At 38.4% G+C, this 23867-nt stretch overlaps 1 protein-coding gene across 4 annotated transcripts in view; it reads left to right on the forward strand.

Annotated features, from left to right (window-relative positions):
* LOC126199022 (dual oxidase maturation factor 1-like) overlaps positions 1-23867 on the forward strand; it is a 145142-nt gene that overhangs the window by 24742 nt on the left and 96533 nt on the right. For 3 of the 4 annotated variants that reach the window (XM_049935716.1, XM_049935714.1, XM_049935715.1), the window contains exons 3-5: positions 14612-14669; positions 14777-14917; positions 15087-15194. In XM_049935716.1, coding sequence (XP_049791673.1) covers positions 14612-14669; positions 14777-14917; positions 15087-15194 — 307 coding nt within the window. The remainder of the gene's footprint in view (positions 1-14611; positions 14670-14776; positions 14918-15086; positions 15195-23867) is intronic. The other variant, XM_049935717.1, reaches the window with a different exon arrangement.

Below are 23867 nucleotides of genomic sequence, written 5' to 3' on the forward strand. Positions count from 1 at the left end.
TCTACCAGTTTTTTGTTAGACACAATTTCTTCAGGTCTAGTCGTCCCGAAGATTCTGTATCTTTTACTCTCCAATGCCATGCATTCAAAGATTAGGCGTGATGCAGTTTCTTCACCCCCATCACAGATCCTACATTTAGGGTCCTCTTCCTTTATACCCATTGTGTGTAGGTGCTTTTGAAGTTCCCATGGCCGGTCATCAGTCCAGTCATGAGTTTGATCTCTTTCCTGTTCAATCCCAGGATTACAGAGCTTCTTTTAAAACATGGCTTGGGCATCATTACCTTACCATGTTTTTGTTTATGCACCTTGGTCTAATATCCTACGTGCTGTTTCCTAAACCAGTTCTGTTGTTCTAATTTGATCATAGCCTTGGTGATCGTCAAGACAGGTTCCGGTCCAATAAATGGAGTTGTTGCCCCCATCCTAGCCAATCTGTCGGCTTGTTCATTGCCACAGATCCCTGAGTGGCCAGGAGCTGCCAATGATTTCAGGGCTGCCTAGCTGTCTGAATAGATGTAGATGCTATGATCATTATAGCACCTGCTTATATTCTCCTCCACACATGCCCTGATTGCAGTAATTTCTGCTTGGAATACAGAGGCCAGTTTCCCTAGAGAGATGCTGCTCTCCAGTATTGGCTGAACCCTGTACAACCCTTCCCCAACGCCATGTTCTGTTTTCGACCCATCGGTGAACCAAACGATGTCCCCTGTACGGTGTCGAACTGTTTTCTCCCACTGCTCTCTACTTCCAATTATTATGTTGTAAGGCTTGTCGAAGCAGATAGGAGTTATTATATAGTCAGAGGGCATTTCCCCAGCCGTACCTATATTTACCTCACTCACTATGTTAGTGTGTGATTCTGGATATCCAAATGAGACCCAGTTTTGGCCAGTTTTAAGTCTGTATGCCCCAGTTGCTGCCTCCATCTTAACCCAAAGGTGAAGTGGAGACATGTCCAGCATAGCTTCCATTCCAGCAGTTGGTGTGCTGCTAATTCCGCCCGTTAGGGCTAAGCAGGCCAATCTCTGCACCTTAGCAAAGCTCTTTAGCAGCAACCCGCTGTTCTACCTTCTTCCACCACACTACAGCCCCATAGTAAATCCTAGGTCTAACCACTGTGGTGTATAACTAGTGCATACCCCTGGGGCTTAGGCCCCAGTTTTTGCCACAAGCCCTCCTAGTACTTACTAAAGTGCTTTTTGCCTTGGAGCAGATACTCTTAATATGAGGGGTCCAAGTTAGCTTCTCGTCCAAGGTTACCCCTAGATAGTTCACTGTCCATTTCACAGGTAGAGTTTCATCGAAGAGCTTTAGATTCCAACTTGAATGCTGAATATGTCTCTTTGTAAATGGCACCACAACAGTCTTCTTAGGATTAACTCTCAGATCCTGTTTAATGCACCATTTATGCACAATGTCCAACCTTCACTGCCCTCCAAACATTGGGAATGATTCCTACTGCTAAGCTAACCCTAAATAGCCTGCATAGGATTCTTATAAGCTTTCCTCCTGCCTGTTGCAGGAGAGCTGGAAAAATTCCATCTGGGCCAGGTGACTTGAACGGCTGGAATGTTCCCACTGCCCACTGGATTTTGTTGAAGTTCACACACTGCTTGACCGATTCCCAGTCCTCTCTTCGAGTGTCTGAGAACTGTTGTCTCTCTGGGGTCACATACTGGTCTGTGTTATCCAGCAGAGCATATTGAGGAAAATGAGTTTTGAGGAGCAATTCCAGCGTCTCATGTGCTGTCTTTGTATATTCCCCATCCTCCTTCCTCAATGTACCTCCTGGATTAGTTGGTACTCTAGTGAGAATCTTGTGAAGTCTGGCTTGTGTAGCTGTGCCTTCCACTTCCTCACAGAATGCCTTCCAGGATGCCTCCTTCGTGTGTCTTATTGCAAGGTTGTAACTGACAAGGGCCTCACGATATTTAGCCCATTGTCCTTTGCGTCTCGCAATATTAAACAGTCTCCGTACCTGTTTTCTTTGCGTTTCCAATTTGTTATTCCACCAAGGAACACTCCTATTTGTGCACTTCCTGGTGATTGTGCAGTTGTCTTGATATGAGGTCACTATGGCAGAGGTAACAGCCTCTGCAACTTACTCAAATTCTACTGGCTTCCTTATCGTGGTTTTAATTTCCGATAAGCCTAAGTCAAGGTCCCTCCTCTATGTCTCCCAGTCTGTTTTCCTGGGATTTCTATAAGTCATGGTCTGTCTGATTCCCATTTCAACCTTGACTTTAATGTACATCTAGTCTGATGAGGATGGCTCCAACACCACATGCCATTGTTTGACATAGCTACCCAACATCATGGAACCAAATGTTTTGTCAATTACTTCTTCCCTTCTGCTATTCCTGAATGTAGGTTCATTGTCCCTATTCAGGACCTCTAAGTAGTTAGCTAAGAGGAATTCAAGATGGTACTCACCTCTATTGTTGGTGTCCTTGCTGCCCCACACTATGTTATGGGCATTGGCGTCGCACCCCACCAGCAGTTGGTCACCTTTCCGATGGCAAGTCTCTACCAGTCTCCTCACCTCCAAGGGAGGGGGAGAACTGTTTTCGTAAGGAAGGTATGCTGAGGCCAAGACAATTTCCCTCGTGATACCTTCCTCACATTGCTGCATTTTGATGATCACTAAGTCCCTAGAGCAAAAATCCATCATTGGCATGAAAGAAATGCCGTTTCTAACATAGATGCATGTTCTGGAGTTTCTTAGATTTCTAGCATATATCAGCTTACCTCCAGTGCCTCTGAGGCCCGATACACCCCCTTTGTATAAATAGGGTTCTTGTATCAGGGCCACGTCCACTTCCTGTCTCCCCAGGCAGCGGCTCAGGGCAGCAGAGGCCCCTTTACTGTGCTGCAGATTAATCTGCAGCACCTCCAGGATCTGTCTTACTGCCATCTTTGAAGTCTTTGAGAACCCTGACGGTGACATGCGAGAACCCTAAAAACAGTTTCAGGTCCTGCCCCCGCATCGCCTTCAGGGACTTCTCACCAACCTCCACCACCAGGGTTCATCCTTCTGGAGCAACCTTCTGGTTAATCACTCTCCAGTCTTCTGTCAGGACTTTTGGGTTCTGGGCCCCCATTTTCCCGAACAGAGTCTTGGGAGAGACTTCCTTAAAGATCTTAGGTACCCATCATGATATCTTTGCAGTCTTAAGAAGTTCCGCTGCCATCTTGACCAGCAGCTTCGCATCTTCCCACGGGGATATCTCATGGGCACCTTCTCCTTGAGCCATTCTACTGTGTGCACCCCCTCACAGACAAAAATGAGTGCACCACGGTCTAGATAGACCCTTCTGGAGTTGAGTCCTGGGCCAGCGTCCCCCCAATCTTTTCAAAGAGGGCCATCTGTACTAGTTCCTCCTGCTGCGAGGTAATGGCCACCAGTGGATAACCTTCCTGGATAACTGCCATCCTAAGAACCGAGACTGCAGTACTATAGGTCTGTTTCCCTATTTCTTGCCTCGATTTTTTCTGGACTCACTTATCCAGGGAGGAGGGAGTCTTTGATTCCTCCCTTATCCGCTTACTACCTGTCTTTGACGTTGTGGGGGTCTGCGTGTCCCCTTCAACCTGAGACAGTTTTTTCCTGGGGGTCTTGGGTTCTAGTCCCTTTACTTCCCTCCATTTGTGTTTAGGAAGCCATTCTTTTCCTTCCTTTTCCCTCTGTTCCCTGAGTAGCTTCCTCCTTTGGGCCCCAGACAAGCCTTTGATCTGAATCTGGTCTAGCTTCTCGGTTACAGTTCCCACTTCTGGCTCAGGTCTAGACCCTGATTCAGTAGTGGAAGTGCCTTCCATCTGTTCAGTCCCTGATGTTTGGGTATCTGAGGTCTCAATTTGCCCCTCAGTTTCTTTTTCTTTTCTGTAATCATGTCCATGTCGGTCCCACGAGATTTGGGAATCTAGAAGGTCCACACCACGAATACCCCGCGCGGTGTAAGGCTAATTACTCAGGGAGGTCGTCCGGTATCCCTGAGGCTCCGTTTGCCACACATTTTCCCATGTGCCACGCACCCCTCAGCACGGATCGCATCACGCCTTGGGTTGGGTCAGGGAATAGGGTAGGACTAGGAGTGGATAGGGAAGAGGGGACGTTATGAGACACTCTTAGTCTGATCCATCGGCTGAGTCCTTTCCGGCAGTAGGTCCTCTACTTTCGATTTAGCCCTCAGCTTCCTGCAGATACGCAAGCCTCTCCACCTTGCACGGACAGTGCTTCATCAAGGTGGTGTCCCCCAGAGAGGAAATCTTTTAGTTAAACAACTGAGATAATGTTCACCTATACAAGAATCAATATTATAAATGGTATCGGTTATTTCTATGAAAAATAGGTAATGTTAGAGGAGTGTGTCCCATTACAAAAATGAACCCCTCTCTGAACACAATTTAGAGGAGGAGCCTTGAGAGGTCTTCCACAGGGGCACCGACTTATAAAAAAAATATTGGGGAGGCCCGTACTAGTGGTCTTGCCCTGGGAAGTTTTCTAAATTTTACATGAAAAATAGTGATTTTTAAAGTTTTTTAAGCATTTTAGAGTCATATGATCAACATTAGAACCCTGAAAACTGGAATCTCGATAACTCAATACTCGGGGAAACTCGACAAGCTTGACACATTTTTTGGTTTTGAAAAAGAAAAAAAGAAGAAAAAAAAGCATAAACACGCAAAGTATTTTCGTAAAAAGCTAATTTAATTTACAGTAATAATCACACTTATAGGCTATTACAGAGCAGTGAATATATAACACTGAAAAGACTGAAATTATATTTAAATAAATCCTAAACTATCATTAAAAGAATAAAACATAAAATATTGCTGTCGCACAGTAATAGCACTTTGATTAATAAGTGAAATAGTTAATCTAAGCTTACTTTGAATAAAGCTCAGGGTTCATTAAATAAAAACAGTATCTCAAAGTTAATGCTTTAATACAGTTAATAAAGTTAATATAGTATGCCTAATACTTTCAGTCAAAAAGTATGTAAATAGCGGGTTTTAATTGGGTCTTACACCCTAAAAATATTTAATCATTTGAAAATAACTAATACAGTACTATATTAATATAGTAATACAGTACTGAACTAGTACTAATATTTCGAAACTGAAAATTTAACATTATGTATGTACTTATTTCTCTATTTATAAAGATTTTTATTATTGCTCTAAATGCCATTATTAGAAATGCCATCTTTAGAAAGGTGCAAATGTTGACTGTCTGACTGGATTACTGAATGTGAAATAATTGATGACTGGTCAGATATCCAATTTATCCAAAACATCTCGGTGGGCATGAAGAAAAGCCAAGTTGTTCAATTGCTTCTGTCCGATTGTTGATCAGAGATATGATTTTAGACATCTAAGGACACTAAATGACCATTCTGCTGTTGCTGTCCTGATTGGAACTATTTGGAGAAGCTTGATGCACTTCACTACTCCACATAACATTTCTCCAACTGCAGGCTCTTGTGTAATGTACTTTCTTACGCATATTTTTTAAGACCAGTTGTTTTTTATTAGCGATATCACCTAACGTATTCAAGTGTAAGCACAGTCTCTCAATGTATAGGTCATTTTTACAAAACTCTGTTGATTTTTCCAAATTTGTTTCACCTCTATTTACTAAAAGCAAGCACTCTTGTTCAGCTGCAATGACCTCTGTGAGTCCAGTTGAAGCAAACTGCTCTGTAATGCAAGATCGCACAGTTTCACAAACTTCAATGTAAATAGCTTTGTAGTATTCCTTTGGGGTTTTGAAGGTGTGTGGTGAGCTGCCTTCGTTGTCTTCATACTTCTTTGGTATACTTCGATTCCGAGGAAGTGAAGGATAATCAACTTGTGGACGTTTTTCTTTTAAACACAATTCCCAAAAGTGTTCAAAACTATCACACCTTCCATTCAATATACAAATAAAGCCCTCATATATTTTTTTCCAGATCAGCAACACTTAGATGAGTGCATTGAATATTTTCAGTGACATCCTCTACTGGGTTCATTGCATGGCAATAAAGACGTAAAACGAAATAAGTCTTGAATTGTAACATTGATTCAAGGTAGCCTGCACAGTTGTAACCTGCCTGTGTTTTGTCCTGTGCAGAAAATGTATTCTCAAGATACTAGAAGCTCACATAGTCCATCAAGTTAGGCAAAGGGGTTGTAGACCAGCTTGGTCGTTGGCGCTCTCACAGCATATGCTTCTGAAAAGTCCTACCCTTTTGTGGGATTCCCTTATGGTGTTTATTAAGTCATTGGCCAAAGCCACAATATCCCTCATAGACGTAAATGGCAGAGACTGTCTACAACTGCCAAGTCTAAGCTGTGTGCTGGGCAGTGCACATAACATGCTTTTGGTTGTATATCCAAAACTAACTTTTTTTAGTCCTTTGAACTTACCTCTCATATTCGAAGCACCATCATAGCACTGTCCTCTTAAGTTATCCATTACAAATCAAAATGAGCAAAAACGTGTTTTAAAATACTAAACAGAGTTTGTGATTCAGTGTTGGGGGTCTCGTATAAGTCAATAAAGTCTTGATTGATGATTAAGGAATCATCGACAGTATGAATACAAAATGACGCTTGTTCATGAATCAAAGAATCACTTGTTTTGTCAACCATAATAGAAAAATGTTCAGTCTTCTTGACTGAAGCCAATACCTTTCTCAACACAAACTTTCCTAGTAGATCAATGATCTCGTTTTGAATATCGTGGGTCATCCACTTATACCATGAATGTCCTAACCAATCTTTAAACCCAGGTATCTCATTCTTTCGGAGTTCCAACTATTGAAAAAAATTTGAGTTTACATCTTCGTGCCCTCTAATTGCTAGTCCTTGTTGGCATAGAAATTGCACGGCATTAAAAATTGTCTCAAGGGCTAAATGGCCTTTCTTCATATTACTATCTAACTGTTCATTCAATTAGAAGACCACACTTCAATTAGTGATAGAATTTAGTTTCAAAACACCTTCTTTATGCATAAACATATTTTCATGAAGACAGAATTTTTCCAAAGCCTTTTTCCAGTTAGAAAACCCTACAGAAGTAAATACATCTTCTTCTTTGAAGAAAATTGTAGTAGATTTTTAGCATCTGCCTCTTTGCAGGTTTTGCAAAAAACTTTTTAGGTGGATGCTTCATATTCTAGTCATGTACATTTGATCAACCAAAACTTCTGAAATGATCTTCCCTTACTGGATTGTCCAGGTTTCAGCTGTCAACGGTTCTCACCTGAAGACGACGAAGCAATTGATGACACAATAATTGTTGGAGGTTGATTTGCAGTGTCATCAACTTCCAAGCATGCCTTTTTGGTAACAAATTTATCCATTGCAAACTTAATTCACAATAAACTGAGAGATTAAAGTAAACGAATAAAATATAGTCATATAAAATAACCCACTACACACTAAATTTGGAACACTAAACACATCTGCAGCATGCACTGAATGAAACTATCCACATTGAATGACTGCAACAGCAGGGTGGGCTTTATATAGCCACAGCATCGTAATGTCTCGAAGCGTCAACGCGACATGAGGTGGAGGGTTCCAGGCACTTCTGCTCCAGTCCTTTTGATGTCGCTGCGGCCGCAGCGCTGGCCCGCCAGCACTAGACCCCAAAGTTTGTGCACCGGAACAAATTCTAAGTGTGCCCACAGCATTGTAACAATATCATGATTCACACCACTCGTTTTCAGTTAACCTGCTTACCACCATAATAAATATTTGTTTTGACTCATTAAAAGGTAACTATCATCAAACATGGAAAATAAAAAATTCCAACATAATTTTGTGGTTTTACAAAGCATAATATAACTAATAATTTTCTTAAATTATTGGGGGGCAGGCTCTGCCCCCATTATCTGTCCACATTCTTTGACCATGAAGGAAGGCATTTAAGCATTTAAACAGCTTTGTTCTTTGCTGTTGCTTTATTCCTTCATAGCATTCTGATAGCCTTTCTGACAATATTTCTTATCAAACTTCATGGAATATTCTTTTGTCTCCTTTATTTGCTTTTCCATTTTATCTATTTCCTCTGACTTAAAGTGATGCTTTCTACTGGAATCTATTCTGTTTATTTCTAGATCTGGTTTAGTTTCTCTCTCTACTTTCCTATCTCCCTTCACTTTATCATCAGTCTCTTTTAGGTGGTCTCTAATCACCAGTGGTTCTTTTCTGTTTTTCGTCCAATCACAGTGTAATAACCCTTGTTCCTACCAGTATCTGTTCTTCTTATATTATTTACTTGCTAGTTTCCCTCTCCTATTCTGAGACCTGGATTTTGTTTGCTCTACTTGGTTCCACATAGTTTAAGAAATCATTTGTATTCGTCCTAGTGGCAGGTAAAAGCAATTCTTTAACTTTGTGGAGCATTTTTTTCTTTAATTCCACAATTATGAGTCATATCTATCACCTATCCAGAATTCACTTAATATACTTTGCTGTTCATCTTTAGACCAATATTCCTTCAAAAATAATTCCTTGAATTCTTCCCATGAACTGGAGGATTCTGCAACCTCAGTTGCCCAACTATAGAAATATCCTCTTAAAAATCACCCCCCCCCCCCCCCCACAAAAGATATTTTTCCTATGATTATAATTTTCTGACAGACACATTAAATTCTGTAATAAAATCAGCAGGGTACACTTCACCATATTCTTCAAAATCAGTAAATTTCTTGCAATTAACACAAGAAGATAGATTTGGCATGGCACACACATTATGATTCACTCTCTGGATTTTGCTTACCATATCTTCAAATTGTCATTTACTTTTCCCATTCTCTTTTTGAATAAACTCCAATCTATTTTGATTTGTTCCTCTTGATTTTTGAGCACATCCCTGTTATAATTACAAACTATTTCCAAATATGTGTTGTTGTTCACTCCAGAATTAGAAAGTGTCCATTCTCCTTATACATGGGTTCTCAACTGTCTTTTTATGGGTCACACTGGCATTATTGACTTGGCATAACAGCTGTTAGTATCTCATTTAAAACTTCCCAACAAAATTCAACAGCTTCCCACTTTGAATGACTGATTAATTTTAAGATTTAAATTTTCTCAAATATCGAGTAGACACTTGAAAAAATAAACACTTTTAGCTTGTGTTGCTTTGATTACGACTGCTGCTGTTGACTGGTGTTCCCTTTCCACATCGCCTGCTCAGCTCGCTGTGTTGCTCATGACCTCCAGCAACTTGTTCATCCTCCTGTGTTGCCCCGAAATGCTTACATCAAAGTGGTTTGAAAAATGTAGATGTAGATATTCACTGCCTTTGCTGCATCTTTTTCTTTTTGCATAACCATTTGTTTCCATGGCATCTTGCAGAACTCATGTCATCAACTGAAAACTAGTATGAATGTCCTCACAAAGCTGAACAAAATCCAAGATTTTCTTTCAGAAGTTTTCTGTATGCCCTGCATAATTCTCTTTTTCCAAAAACGTTTTTCTTGTTGTAGCAAGTCTAATATTTCATGTCCTGTTTTCCTCAGCCTTTGCCAGTTATTTTACTGCCCAAGTAGCAAAACTCCTGGAAGGAAATATCATGGTGAAATGAAAAAATTGAAAAACAGCATGTAGAAGAAGAATAGGGACTTTAGGTTATGGTCCCAGAATAAGTCAGTGGAAAAAAGAGAAGATTACGGAACAAGAAGGAAAGAGGCAGAAAGAGTGGTTCCAGAGGAGAGAAGAAAATGCATGGAAGAGTGGACTAGAATGACAAAGGAGGATAATGATGCTTCAGAAAAGGTCCCATATGGGATAGTTAAAAGTAAGAGGCAGACTTATACAGCAGATTATGTTGGAATGGTGAATAAAAGTGGCCAAAAGGTAGAAAACAAGGAAAAATTCAAGATTGTGCAGAGGGAGTATTTTGAGAAACTCCTGAATCCAAATGGAGACCTAGGTGAGGCAGAAGAAAAGGAAAAGGAACTACAAACAGAGAAGGACTTAACATGGTGAGAAGTGGAAGATTCGTTTAGAAAGATGCGAGGAGGGTAGGCACCTGGTTTGGATGAACTGAGTGTAGAAATAATGATAGCAGCAGGAGAAAGGAGGACCCCAGAAGACTGGAAGAAAGGTAATAGAAAAGAGTGCAAAGCTATTGGGGAATCGCACCGATTAGCTATTTGCAAAGATGTTCGAGAAAGTTTTGGTAACATGAATTTGGACAATAACAGAAGGAAGGATGTGAGAACCACATGGGTTCAGAGTAGAAAGATCCACAGCTAAATCTAATTTTCACTGTAAGACAGCTGTCACAACACCACAGAAAATATGTAACAGATCTAGTGTTGGCCTTCCTCAACATCAAAAATGCATATGATGGTGTGTATAGAACCAATGCATGGAAGTCCCTGGACAACAGAGGAGTAGAAAAGTAGACTATATGGAGCATAAACAAATGGACAGCAGGAGTCTGAGCTGTGTGAAAGAGGGAGGAGAGAGATCAGATTGGTTGGAACAGAAGAATGGCTTGAGGCAGAGAAGCATACTATCAGCATTGCTCTTCATCATGGGTACAGATGAGATAATAGCCAGAGTGACACAAGTAATTCGTGAAAGAACAAAGAAAGCAACGGTGTTTGCAGATGGTTTGAAGATTTGAAAAACAAAGAGGAGGCAGTGCAGGAGTAGTTGGACATATGGCAATGAATAGCACAAGTATATGGGATGAAATTCAGCATAAATATATTTGAAATGATGACAACAACCAGGAATAAGAGTAAGGCTGCAGTGGGATAACAACTGGTGGGGAAGAACTGATTAAGGTGGAGAATTTCATATATCTCTGAAGCTTAATACATCTGGCATAGTATTTTCCAATCTTGACCTATGTCCCGAACGTGTATGCGGCAAAAGAAAAAGAGAGAAGTGAAATACAAGATAGTGGGATAAAATTCTTGAGAAACAATGCCGGACTGACAAAAAAAAAAAAAAAGGGTAGAGTAAGGAATGAGAGGATTAGGGAATTAGTGAAGGAGGAACCATTACAGGATATGATAGAGGAACTGAGGCTTAGATAGTATTGACATGTTAAGTAAATGAAACAGAAGTGTATTCCCAGGAAAACACACATGATGAAAATCGAGGGAAAAGACTAAAAGGAAGACTGAGAGACAAGTGGCCAAAAGAAGTGAAGGACTGCATGTGAAAGAAAGGAAAATACTGGATCAAGGTGGTGGGAAGACATAAAATGATGGAGAGACTTACGTTCAAAACAGACCTGGCCAGCAGCTGGAAACTGGGAAAATGTATATGATGGTGTTGATGTTCTTCTACTTTTAATGTCTCATTTCCTAATTTAATTCTATAAGCCTTGTCTGATTTAATTTGACTGCATTCCATTACTCTTCCTTTATTTTTGTTGATATGCATCATATAATCTTCCTTCAAAACTTTTTCATGCTGTTCAACTTCTTTCACAAGTCCTTTGCCCTCTGACAGGAGTACAATGTCATGTGGAAACATCCAAATTTTTATTTCTTCTTGCCTAACTTTAATTCATTTTCCAGAATTGCTCCTTAGTTTCCTTTTCTGCTTTCTGAATATACAAATTAAAGAACATAAAGGAAAGGCCACAACCATGTCTCACTCCCTTCTATATTACTGCCTCTCTTTCGTATCCTATGACTCTTATAACTGCAGTTTCGTTCTTGTACATGTTGTAGGTAACGTTTCATCCACATGTTTTATAAGTGATACCATCAGAATTTTAAATTATCATCAGTGTTACCAAACTTTTTTCTAAATCTGCAAATGCTATAAATGAAGGTCTGTCTTTTTGTAATCTATCCTTTAAGGTAAGACATATGGTCACTATTTCTATTCATGTTCCTACGTTTCTACAGGATATAAATAAGTCTTTCTCCAGGTCAGCGTCTACCAATCATTCCTTCATTTTTTAGGTTATTTTGTGGTGAATTTTGCAATCATGCTTTTAGCCCAATGGTTCAGTAATGTGCACACCTTGTTAATCTGACGGTTCAGTGATACACCTTCCAGTGTCAATCTTCTTTGGTGTAAGGGTTTTTAAATTCTGTTTTAAGTCTGAGTGAAAGCCATCTGTGTCGTGCACACTATTTATCATGCTGATCAGTTTTGTCATGGTTGGTTCTCCCACAGATTTTAAATAATTCTGAGGGAATGTTCTCTATTATAAGGGAGCTGTTATGACATAGATCTTTCAGTGCTCAGCCAAATTCTTGTTGAAGTATTGCATCATCTGTCTCATACACACACACACACACACACACACACACACACACACACACAGAGAGAGAGAGAGAGAGAGAGAGAGAGAGAGAGAGAGAGAGTGTCAGCATTTTTGTCTATGCATAGTGCCAGATTACGATCTAACCTCTTGAAGTTCATACGCTTTTCCATTTTCTCCAAACGCTTGTTTAATTTTCCCATGTTTGGCACCCATCTTTACTACTTATGAATGGCACCTGTCTTTCCTATTGTCAATCACATACCCTTAGCTTTCTTCATTTAGTCATTCTTGCTTTGGACTTTCTGTTAATCTCATTTTTCAGGCATCCATACTCACATTTACCTGCTTTAGTTGCTGTATTCTTATATTTCCTAATCTTCAGATTGAGTTTCTCAAGTATTATCCAAGTCTTTTAGCTGAGACTTGTCTTATTTACTAGTTTTCCCCTGCTTCCTTCAGTATTTTACTTCTCAAAAATATTGATTTGTCTTCTGCCGTATTCCTTTTTCATGTTTCCTAGTTGCTGCCTGCTAATCCTTCTGAAACTCTTAAAGATGTCTGGCTTTTTTCAAATTATCCAGGTCTCACATACTTAATTTTCTATCTTTTTACAATTTATCCAACTTTGTTTTGTGTTTTATAACTAATAAATTACAGTCAGAGTAAACAGCTACTAATGGAAATGCTTTTAGTTTAAAACCTGGTTTCTAAATCTCTGTCTAATTTTTTAACCTACACCTCATTAGAACCCCTCTTATTTAAATATCTCCTCTGTGACTGGAATGCATATATACTCTTTTGCAGTCTTCATCTTCATCTATACTGTGCAAGCTACCTTACAGCAATGTCAGATGGTACTTCTGGCACCAGTATGTTTTCCCACACTCCTGTTACATTCACGAATGGTGTGTAGGATAAATGATTGTTGGAAAGGCTCAGTATGACATCTAATTTCTCTAATTTTCTCAGGGTGATGATTTCGCAGAGAAATTTGGGAGGAGTGGAAGCTCGCAATATTTCAACAGTATACCTCTCTGTGATGCACAATACCTCTCTTGTAGCATCTGCCACTGGATTTTATTGAGCATCTCCATAACCCTCTCCCACTGAGTAACCCATCTCAGTGATGAAAAGCACCACTCTTCCTTGGATCTTCTGTACTTCTTCTTTTATCCTACTTTGTAAGGGCCCCAGAATGATGAATAGTATTCAAGAATCAGTCAAACAAGTGTTTTGTAATTCTCTTCTTTCATGGATGAATCACATTTCCACAAGATTCTCCCAATGAATTTCAGTCTTGTATTGGCTTTTCTACTGTTAATTTAATGTGGTCATTTCACTTTAGGTCACTCCAGTTGGTTACCCCTAGCTATGTTATAGTGATTATTGTGTCCGGTGATTTGTCATCTGTAGCGGAATTGAACAATAATGGATCTCTTCAACTATTTATGTGCTTTATATAGAATTTATTCATGTTCAGGGTTGACTGCCAGTCCCTAATTTCACTACAGTCTTCTGATGTGGCCACCACCCTACAAACAACAGTATTCTCTGCCCTGCATTTGTGCAAACTGCTGGGCAACTCCAGATTACAGAGATTTTCTATTGAATCATACATTCAACCTCTTATTACAAATGCCACTTGTATACCTTTTGAAACCTATATAGACTGACTGAATAAAGGCTAAAATAAGCACTTCATCCTGATAAATCCTTATTATGTGGCTGATGACATAACGGAACTATAAACATTATAACCTCTTTGTAAGTGACAGTTGTTAACCACCCTGAATTGTTTTGAAGACTAAGCTATTTTTAAACATATTATTTACAATAAAATGTGGTTTTTATGCTGTTTTAACAATTGCAAGTTTTTCTTACAGTGTCATTTGGATGCTGCTTTGATCTATGTTATCTGATAATGTATATGAAGTAAAAGTGACCACTGTTCTGAATGCACCTACATACAGCGAGTCCTGCTTTAACAAACGTAAAAGCTAATCAACTTGCTATATTCTGAAATTACTACATAAATTTAGTAGCTTTTTGAAGTTTTGTTAATGAATTAAAGCATTAACTTAGAGATCAGATATACTTTTCCCAAGATAAGTGGCCAGGAACGGTGGTGGTGTGAGGGATGGAGAGGGAAAGGGGGGGGGGGGGGGGGGTGTACATAAGTGTGTGAGAGAGAGAGAGAGTTAGATATGCATCTCACGGTAGATGTAATTATTGTAATTGCATATTATGTGTATACTGTATGGTAGTTGTACTTCAGAGCCACACAATAGTTGTACAATCTACTTTTTAAAATTATATGCATTATGTGGTATCCACATAGTGACCATCAATATTTATGATTGTTTTCCAGAGACTTTGGATATGCTTAAGGACAACACTGAGCCTGTTTGTTGGTGTCACACTGATGCGTGAGCTACAAATTCTCTTCTACCTAATTCATTTTTTAGAACTGTTTAGGTAGCTTTTAATGCTCTGAATACTAATAATCCACATTTTTCTGTATTTTGGGCTGTAGTTGGAAACTTTGGGCAAGAATGGGAAACTGGTGATGTCAGTGCAAAAACCCCTTACAAAGCTGGAACTCCAAAGGAAATAAACGCCATCATAGGTGTCAAACTAGGATTGCGTTCCGTCAATGTCACTCTTAAACAGGAAGGTATATAGTTTTCATAATTATGAGTATGTGGTGTGTTTGTGAGTGTGTGGGTGTATGTGTGGTGAGGAGAGATAGATAGATAGAGAGAGAGAGAGGAAAAAAAGTTTATTGTACACTTATCCATTGCTTTGTATATATGTGTTTTTTCTGTCACTTGACACTATCTCAGGAGGACAGAACACATCAGATGATAAAGCTCTCAAAGATGAAATTATCAACTATAATGAACGTTTTACCTGGGAGTGGGACCAAGGAATATTTGGTTTTGGGCCACGAGGTAAGATATTTACAAAGAATACATTGCAATAAATTCCTTTTACCTTTTTTTCCACATAGTATTTCATTCAGTCTCAGTGCTTTGTAATATTAGCCTGTTTTAATAGTATTTTAGTGAATTACTACTACACTAATACTACTATTTCTACTCCTACTTCTACTACTACTATTATTATTCTTATTATTACTTATTTTTCTCGTCCTGTAAGATCTTCATTCTTTGATGTGTTCCTGTTTTCTTTGGTCTTTCTGTATTTTCACTGTTTTCCTCTTTATTTTACTTCAAGTTTCATGTTCATAATTTTATTTCTGAAATTGTCTCTTTCATTTACCATTTATTTATTTATTTATTTTCGAGTTCTGTGGATCTTTGACACAATGTATAGCTAGGATGTAGATTATGTCAGATTATTACTACAATAATCATATGTAAATGGTCATGAGACTTACAATCTAAATCATACTAAATAGACACATGAGGTTCAAGTCTTCAAATAACGGCATAGATTATAGTAGTAATGATGCTTACACAAATAAATTGTAAGGCTTACATTCTAATTCGTATAAAACACATTGTCAACAATTAATATACAGTGCTATATAGTCATTTCTTATATGAAAGCTTAAAATTAAACAAATTTCACTAATTATTAAACATTATCAAAAAAATCCTGTAAAGAGTAGAAAGAACTATTCAAAAAATAAAGTTTTAGCTATTTTTGAATTTAGTCTTATCTCCAGTGACTGATTTAACATGAACTGGAAGTTTATTGTACACTTTTATGCATGAATAACGTACTTCTTTCTTTACCATACTGAGATTGTTTACATCTCTGTGAAGATCATGTTTACTTCTTGTATCATGATCATGGTATTGACTGCTTGTCCCATACATTGTCTAATTAATGTTCACAAAGCAAATTAGTGAAAGACTGTATTGGCATGGCATGGTGAGGATCCCCAGTTGTTTGAACAAGTTTCTGCACGAGCATATAGGGTTCACTCTATCCATAATTCTGATGCCTCTCTTCTGTGCAATAAAGACTTTATTTGCTCATGACTGGTTTCCCCAGAATATGAAGCCATATATCATAACTGAATGGAAATATCTGAAGTACTCAGCTTTTTGATTGTTTGCAAGACACAAACAGATGAAACTGAGCAAATGGTAAATGCTGCTGAAGTCAGTCTTTTACACAGTTCGACGATGTGAATTGACCAGTTTAGACTGATGTTAATGTGTAATCCAACGAATTTGGAAAACTAAACTCTCGATAATTCTTTGTCACCACATTTTATTTGAATATTTTCCAGCTTTTTGTTTGCTGTCTGAAACTGAATGAATTGAGTCTTGTTAACACTGAGAGGCAGTCCATTAGAAGTGAGCCAATCTAGAGCTTCTTTGAATATAGTGGTCACAGAGTTCTCTAGACTGCAATTTGGTACATTTTCTATCATAATGGTGATATCATCTGCAAACAGGGTGAAGTGTGCTTTTAGTGTCATACACCATGGAAGATTAGGAAAAGTAAGGGACCCAGCACTGAGCCCTGTGGGACTCCACATTTCACTGTGCCCCAGTCAGAGCAGGTAGGTTCCTTTGCAGAATTATTCACTACGATCTTCTGCCTTCTGTCATCCAGAGATCATTTGAGCCACATCCCTACTTTACCATATAAGCCATAGTGCTTAGCCTTTGTACGTATAATTTTGTGATCTACACAGTTGAATGCTATAGGCAGATCACAAAAGATTCCAACAGGGCATATTTTATTGTTTATGGATTCAAGAAGATGGTCGACAAATGTGAAAATGGGATGTTCAGTTGAAATACCCTTTTGGAATCCAAATTTATTTTATTAAACAATGGAAAATCCAGGATGAAATGTAATAATATTATGAAAAGGAAAGTTGCTGCTCACCATATAATGGAGATGCTGAGTCGCAGATAGGCACAGCAAAAAGTCTTTCACAATATAAGCTTTCAGCCAACAAGGTCTTTGTCAAAAATAGACCACACACGCACTCTCTCTCTCTCTCTCTCTCTCTCTCTCTCTCTCTCTCTCTCTCTCTCACACACACACACACACACACACGACTGAAGCCTCTGGCTGATAAAAGCCTTGTTGGCTGAAAGTATATATTGTGACATTCTTTTTGTACCTACCTGATTTTTATTAAGGAATTTATGTTTATTAAGTTGATCCATGATTCTCTTGAACATAAGTTTCTCTAGGATTTTAGAAAGATTTGTCAGCAGTGAAACTGGCCAGTAGTTGGAAATGTCAGCTTTATCACCTTATTTTAACAGCAACCTAACCATTTCCTTTGGAGTCTATTGTTCAAGAGCATAAGAACCGCACCAGATAGGACTAAAAGGGTATACTGAATTTATACAGAGAAGGGCAGCATGAATGGTCACAGATTTGTTTGATCCATGGGAGAGTATCACACAGATACTGAAGAAACTGAACTGTCAGACTCTTGAATATAGATGTAAACTATCCCAAAAAATTTAGTTTCAAGAACTGGCTTTAAATGATGAATCTAGTAATATGCTATAACCCCCTACATTTCACTCACATAGGAATCATTAGGATAAGATTAGAAAAACTGCAGCACACTCAGAGACATTCAATCATTCTTCCTATTCTCCATACGTGAATAGAATTGGAAGAAATCCAAATAATTGGTACAATGGGATGTACCCTCTGCCAAGCACTTCATGGCAGTTTGCAGAGTATAGATTTAGTTGTAGAAATATTCGAGTGCTTCTTGTCTATTATTGCTGAATGTTGCCAGCTCATCTCCAAATGCCAGACGTTTTAGGATTGTCTTGTTTGCACACATTCTTCATAAACAAATCCCTTTTACTTTTTCTTCCCATTGTTTGATAATTTTGTCAAAGAGCATATTGAATAAAAGCAGTGAGAGACCATCTCCTTGTCCTATATGTATCTCAAATGGTTCTGAGATTTCTCCCTAAATTTTATTTTAGATGTGGGTCTGTGAGTGTCTTTTGTACAAAAATCCTAGTTTGTCTGCCTGTTTTATATTTTTCTAGTGTGAAAGAGGGTCTGCCTATCTATGGAGTAATGCCTTGGAGAGAGTTTTGTTAGTGACTGCTAAGAATGAGATACCTCTGTAATTATTAGGGTCTGTCTTGTCCTTTTTGCAGAGTGGGTGAATCAATCCACATTTCCATTCCTGTGTGATCCACATTTCTGTGATATTTTTGTGAATTTTCTTTGTGATATTTTGCTCTTTGAGCTTCCAAGTCTTGGAGATAATGCCATCTTCTCCAGGGGCTCTGTGGTTGCAAGCAGTTTCAAATCTGAATTTGGTATTGTTTCCATGAAGTGTAATATTTCTACATGCTTCCCGCAGTTGAGGAGTTTATCAAAGTATTTTTTAAGGATTTTTCAGTTTTCTTTAGTATTTGTTTACAGAGACCTGTCTGTTCTTTCAAAGAACATATATTTTGAAACTGATAACCCTTTACGTTTTCCCTGAATATTCATTTGGTGTATTTTGTAGTATGTTCTTTTCATTCTTCTAATATCTTCTGAGGATTGTCTGTGGACTTTGTGCAATCCTATCATGTTTCTGTTGTTCTGCTACTGCTAAACTTCTTCCATGCCAGAATTATAAATTCAATGGCCTCATCACAAGTTGTGGTATTATTATTATTATTATTATTATTATTATTATTATTATTTACTATTTATTATTAATGTCATCTTATAAGTCATCGTGTATGTAAGATCTTACAGTTTCCCAGGACTGTTGAAATGTTATGTAATCTTGGGTGCACCACGGGGGGAGCATCTGATGATGATGTCAAGTTACATTTTCAAAATATTGTATCAATAAGACACAATAAACCAGTGTCATACCTGAAAGGGCAGCATTAAATAATGAATATATGTTCTTGTGACTCTGGGTGTCTGTGGAAGATGCTAGAGGAAGCTAACCAATTAGTTTTCATTTAAAGTATAAACAACTTCATCATTCATAGACCTGTATTTCACTCAGAGATTTTTGGTAACACCTAAAATGAACTGTTAATATTTTCGTTAGTTAATAGAGTGGCGACTCATAACTACCATAAACATATGTATTACAAAACTTCCTGGCAGATTAAAACTGTGTGCCCGACCGAGACTCGAACTCGGGACCTTTGCCTTTCGCGGGCAAGTGATCTACCATCTGAGCTACCGAAGCACGACTCACGCCCGGTACTCACAGCTTTACTTCTGCCAGTATCTCGTCTCCTACCTTCCAAACTTTACAGAAGCTCTCCTGCGAACCTTGCAGAACTAGCACTCCTGAAAGAAAGGATATAGCGGAGAATGGCTTAGCCACAGCCTGGGGGATGTTTCCAGAATGAGATTTTCACTCTGCAGCGGAGTGTGCACTGATATGAAACTTCCTGGCAGATTAAAACTGTGTGCCCGACCGAGACTCGAACTCGGGACCTTTGCCTTTCGCGGGCAAGTGCTCTACCATCTGAGCTACCGAATCACGACTCACGCCCGGTACTCACAGCTTTACTTCTGCCAGTATCTCGTCTCCTACCTTCCAAACTTTACAGAAGCTCTCCTGCGAACCCTGCAGAACTAGCACTCCTGAAAGAAAGGATATAGCGGAGACATGGCTTAGCCACAGCCTGGGGGATGTTTCCAGAATGAGATTTTCACTCTGCAGCGGAGTGTGCGCTGATATGAAACTTCCTGGCAGATTAAAACTGTGATACTGGCAGAAGTAAAGCTGTGAGTACCGGGCGTGAGTCGTGCTTCGGTAGCTCAGATGGTAGAGCACTTGCCCGCGAAAGGCAAAGGTCCTGAGTTCGAGTCTCGGTCGGGCACACAGTTTTAATCTGCCAGGAAGTTTCATATCAGTGCACACTCCGCTGCAGAGTGAATATCTCATTCTGGAGATATGTATTACAGGTAGTCGACCCTGTCTTGTTGTGTGTATTGCGTCTCAATTCAGTTTAGTCACAAAAATTAATACCATAATTGAACTCTGACCTGTATATCAGATTTCTACCCAAGACCGAACTCTAACAATGGAAAATTTGGAATGGAATACAAAGTGCAAAATAGGACAGATTGCTACTCAACACATAGGTGTGGCCACTGCCATCAGCACCCACAGAGACTGACTACACTTTCAAAATCACATCATCAATCGTGTTACAATTCCAAAGTTTTTATTCACAAAATAGAACATTGCAAAGCAACATTCTTAGAGGACTCTTTAAGGACATTCTATACATGGACCTGCAGTGGTCTGAAACAGTGATGCTTTGCTCAGTGCTGATGATGATGTCAAGTTACATTTTCAAAATATTGTATCAATAAGACACAATAAACCAGTGTCATACCTGAAAGGGCAGCATTAAATACTTAGTCTCGCCATTGATCATGCACCTTCATCTCTCTGATGCCCAGAGGCCTTTGAAACATACAACATCACATGAAGTACCATCCTCCCACAAAACTAATAACTGTTCTTTAACAATGTCACTATTCAGCAATACATAAATATTAATTACCACATCAAGCTACAATTGATTATACATAACGGTAATGTCATTTTTGCTGGACCTCATATTTTTGTTCCAACCAGCCACGAACAGTGATAAATCCAACACAGATAAATCACAGACAGTTCTATATTGTTTTTCAAGGTAGCATTAACAATGTCAATGTGTTAGTAGTCATGAAACATAAGCATTTTACTAATACGTGCTTCACGTGCATTGCTTGATCAAGACCTCATACTGCCTGAAACATTCATTTCTGATCATTAGTTCCATATGTCAAAATGCCCAACTTAATATGCAGTTTTGAGTCTAAATGTTTGGGATGATCTGTGTCTGTAGGCATGATCGTAAGCTTTAAATCAAGAGAACACATAAGTAAAATTTACTTTGAAGGTATCAAGACCAGCCAAGATGCAAAACTTATGGAGAAATAAAAAGAGTACTGAATGATAAGCATACAGTGATTGTTTCTAAATGGTTTGGCCTTTAGGAAGTGAATGAATGGTCTTCTTAACCTTTTCTTTTCTAGTCTTAGCTTATGTGATCTTATATTTATTTAATGCTAGTGTATGTCCTGCATATGGTATTTTATTGAAAAATTTTGTAGTTGCTCTTTCTTTTACAGTGTGCATGTGGTATGTAATAACTAACTAAATTGCAGTTGTAGGTGTTGTTTGGTGTGAGAAAATAGCACACTCATTTGTAAGAATTTTTACTTATCCTGAAACTGTGAATAAATAAAAATGCCATCTTGAACACAAGCAAGTCCCTATCATCCTGGTGTCTGAGGTATGTGCCCTAATCTGCCTTACTCTTTCCTTGAGGAAGTAACTATAATTCCAAAAGATGGTAGAGTATCATGTACTTTCATACATGCCTATTGGCTGTACTAAATATTTTCCCTCCTAAAGATAAGTACTGGCTAGCAAATCTGTCTCGGAGTATTTTTTTTTATAGTCTCAGAATACATCATTTATTCCAATTTCATCTATGACATGGAGAAATATTCCAGACAGATTGTTCTGAGAAACTTTTACAAAATAATTATAATTGTGTAAGGTGTATTAAACTAAAACTGGCTTGATATTTTTACAGAAACTGATAGCCCTCATATTTAATAACAATATAATAGTCATGAATTATAGGTAACACTTTTACACAATTGACGATTATGATGCTGTGTGAACTAATGTTCATGAGAGATTTTCTGGACTAAAATGTTTTGATGGTGATGAACTAACCTCCATGAGATACTTCCTTAACTAATATGTTTTATTTGTAATGCTGTACATTTGTGGATACAGAAAAATCGAGATGACAATATAGTTAGACTGAAACATTGAAAAGATTATGCTCTAAAATTTGAACATTCTGGAACAGATGTGACAACAATAATTTTGGATTAAAATATTTCCTAGACTACACAAAAAGAAGGAAAGAAATGAGGTCTTTCAAATGATATACATCAATTTTACAACAAATAATTATTAATGGAATCAAACATTTGTGAGTGTGTGGTTTTGCAGTCTCTAAACTTTTGAATATTTCCTCAAATAAAATGTTTTTATGCATAATACTTATGTTATTGCCTTGAGTTAACTATAAACTATACTTTGAATAAAAGGGATTCAAGAAATACAGTCTATAAAGGACTTCTGGTATTGCATACACAACTATTCATAACCTACACATGAAGAATTTACTTATTTCAATACTAAAATGGAATAATTACAGCCAACAAAGCTTAACAATATCACAGATCCCATGTAATACATACAGGTTTATGTATTGTTATTTACAAGTCTTTTACAAGAATTATCAAAATGAATTTATTTTATCAATGTAGGAAAAGACAGATTGTTAATTCCCATAAAGAAGACACGTCAAGTTGTAGACAGGCATGATTAAAAGACACTCACATGTAGCTTTTGGCCACAGCCTTCATCAGTAACACACACACACACACACACACACACACACACACACACACACACACACACACACACATTCTAGCCTGAGATGCTGGAGTTGGCAGTTGTGCATGCATGAGGTGTGCTTGCTTGTGTGTGTGTGTGTGTGTGTGTGTGTGTGTGTGTGAGAGAGAGAGAGAGAGAGAATGTTGTGTATGTGTCTCTCTTTACAGATGAAGGCTGTGGCCAAAAGATACATGTGAGCATCTTTTAATCGTGCCTGACTGCAACTTGACGTGTCTTCTTCACAGTAAGTAGCGATCTATCTTTTCCTGCATTGTTGATATTCCTATCTGGAGTTTCCATTGTCTGAATTTATTTTATGATATCTAAGTCATTCCAGAAGGTCACCTCACAGGGTGGTGGGATGTTTTTGGGACACACTGTGTCTAGTTCATCCGCTGGGACTGATTTGGCTTGGAAGATCCTATCAATGACTGTGTTAATGTCATTATAGATCTCAGCATCAGGTGAACACACAAACCTCTCCATCTGCACAATCAGCGTCCCCTATAAATGGACTGAAACTGCCATGAGCCCTGCTCTGCTGAGGTTAATCACTTGACATATGTGTCACCAAACTTTTTTGCCTGTCCAGCAGGTGTACTATGGACAGGGTTGTCAGAGGTTTTATTTTTGTGTGTGAGTTCCTGGAATGTTAGTATCTTGACCTGTGTTAAAGCATACTGGAAGTAGTGAACTGATGGCACTATGTTCATAACATGGGATACAGCCACCTACTGCTGTGCTCACATTATCGCACAAAATTTTATTAAAACAAAATATCACGACTCAAAATGACTAGACTGCTTCTACCTCACTCCGTGTAAGGATCTTAAACTGCAGCATGCTTAGTGATGAAGAAAGCCTGTTGGAACTGGAAGCAGAACTAAATAATATCAAGTTGGATATCACTGGGATATGAGAGGCAAGAAGAAAGGAAGAGAATCAGATCTGTAATCAGGAAATGTCTTTTGTGACAGAGGCACAGGCGAGTGCCTGTAGTTATTAGTAGGTTTTATCATTGACAAGAAAATTAAAGACCAAGTTGTTGATACTGATAGAATGTTTGACAGAATAGCAAAAATAGCATTAAACAAAAAATGACTCTAAGCACTATGGGACTTAACATCTGAGGTCATCAGTCCTCTAG

Source organism: Schistocerca nitens, chromosome 8 (assembly GCF_023898315.1).
Source record: "Schistocerca nitens isolate TAMUIC-IGC-003100 chromosome 8, iqSchNite1.1, whole genome shotgun sequence".
Taxonomy (NCBI): domain Eukaryota; kingdom Metazoa; phylum Arthropoda; class Insecta; order Orthoptera; family Acrididae; genus Schistocerca; species Schistocerca nitens.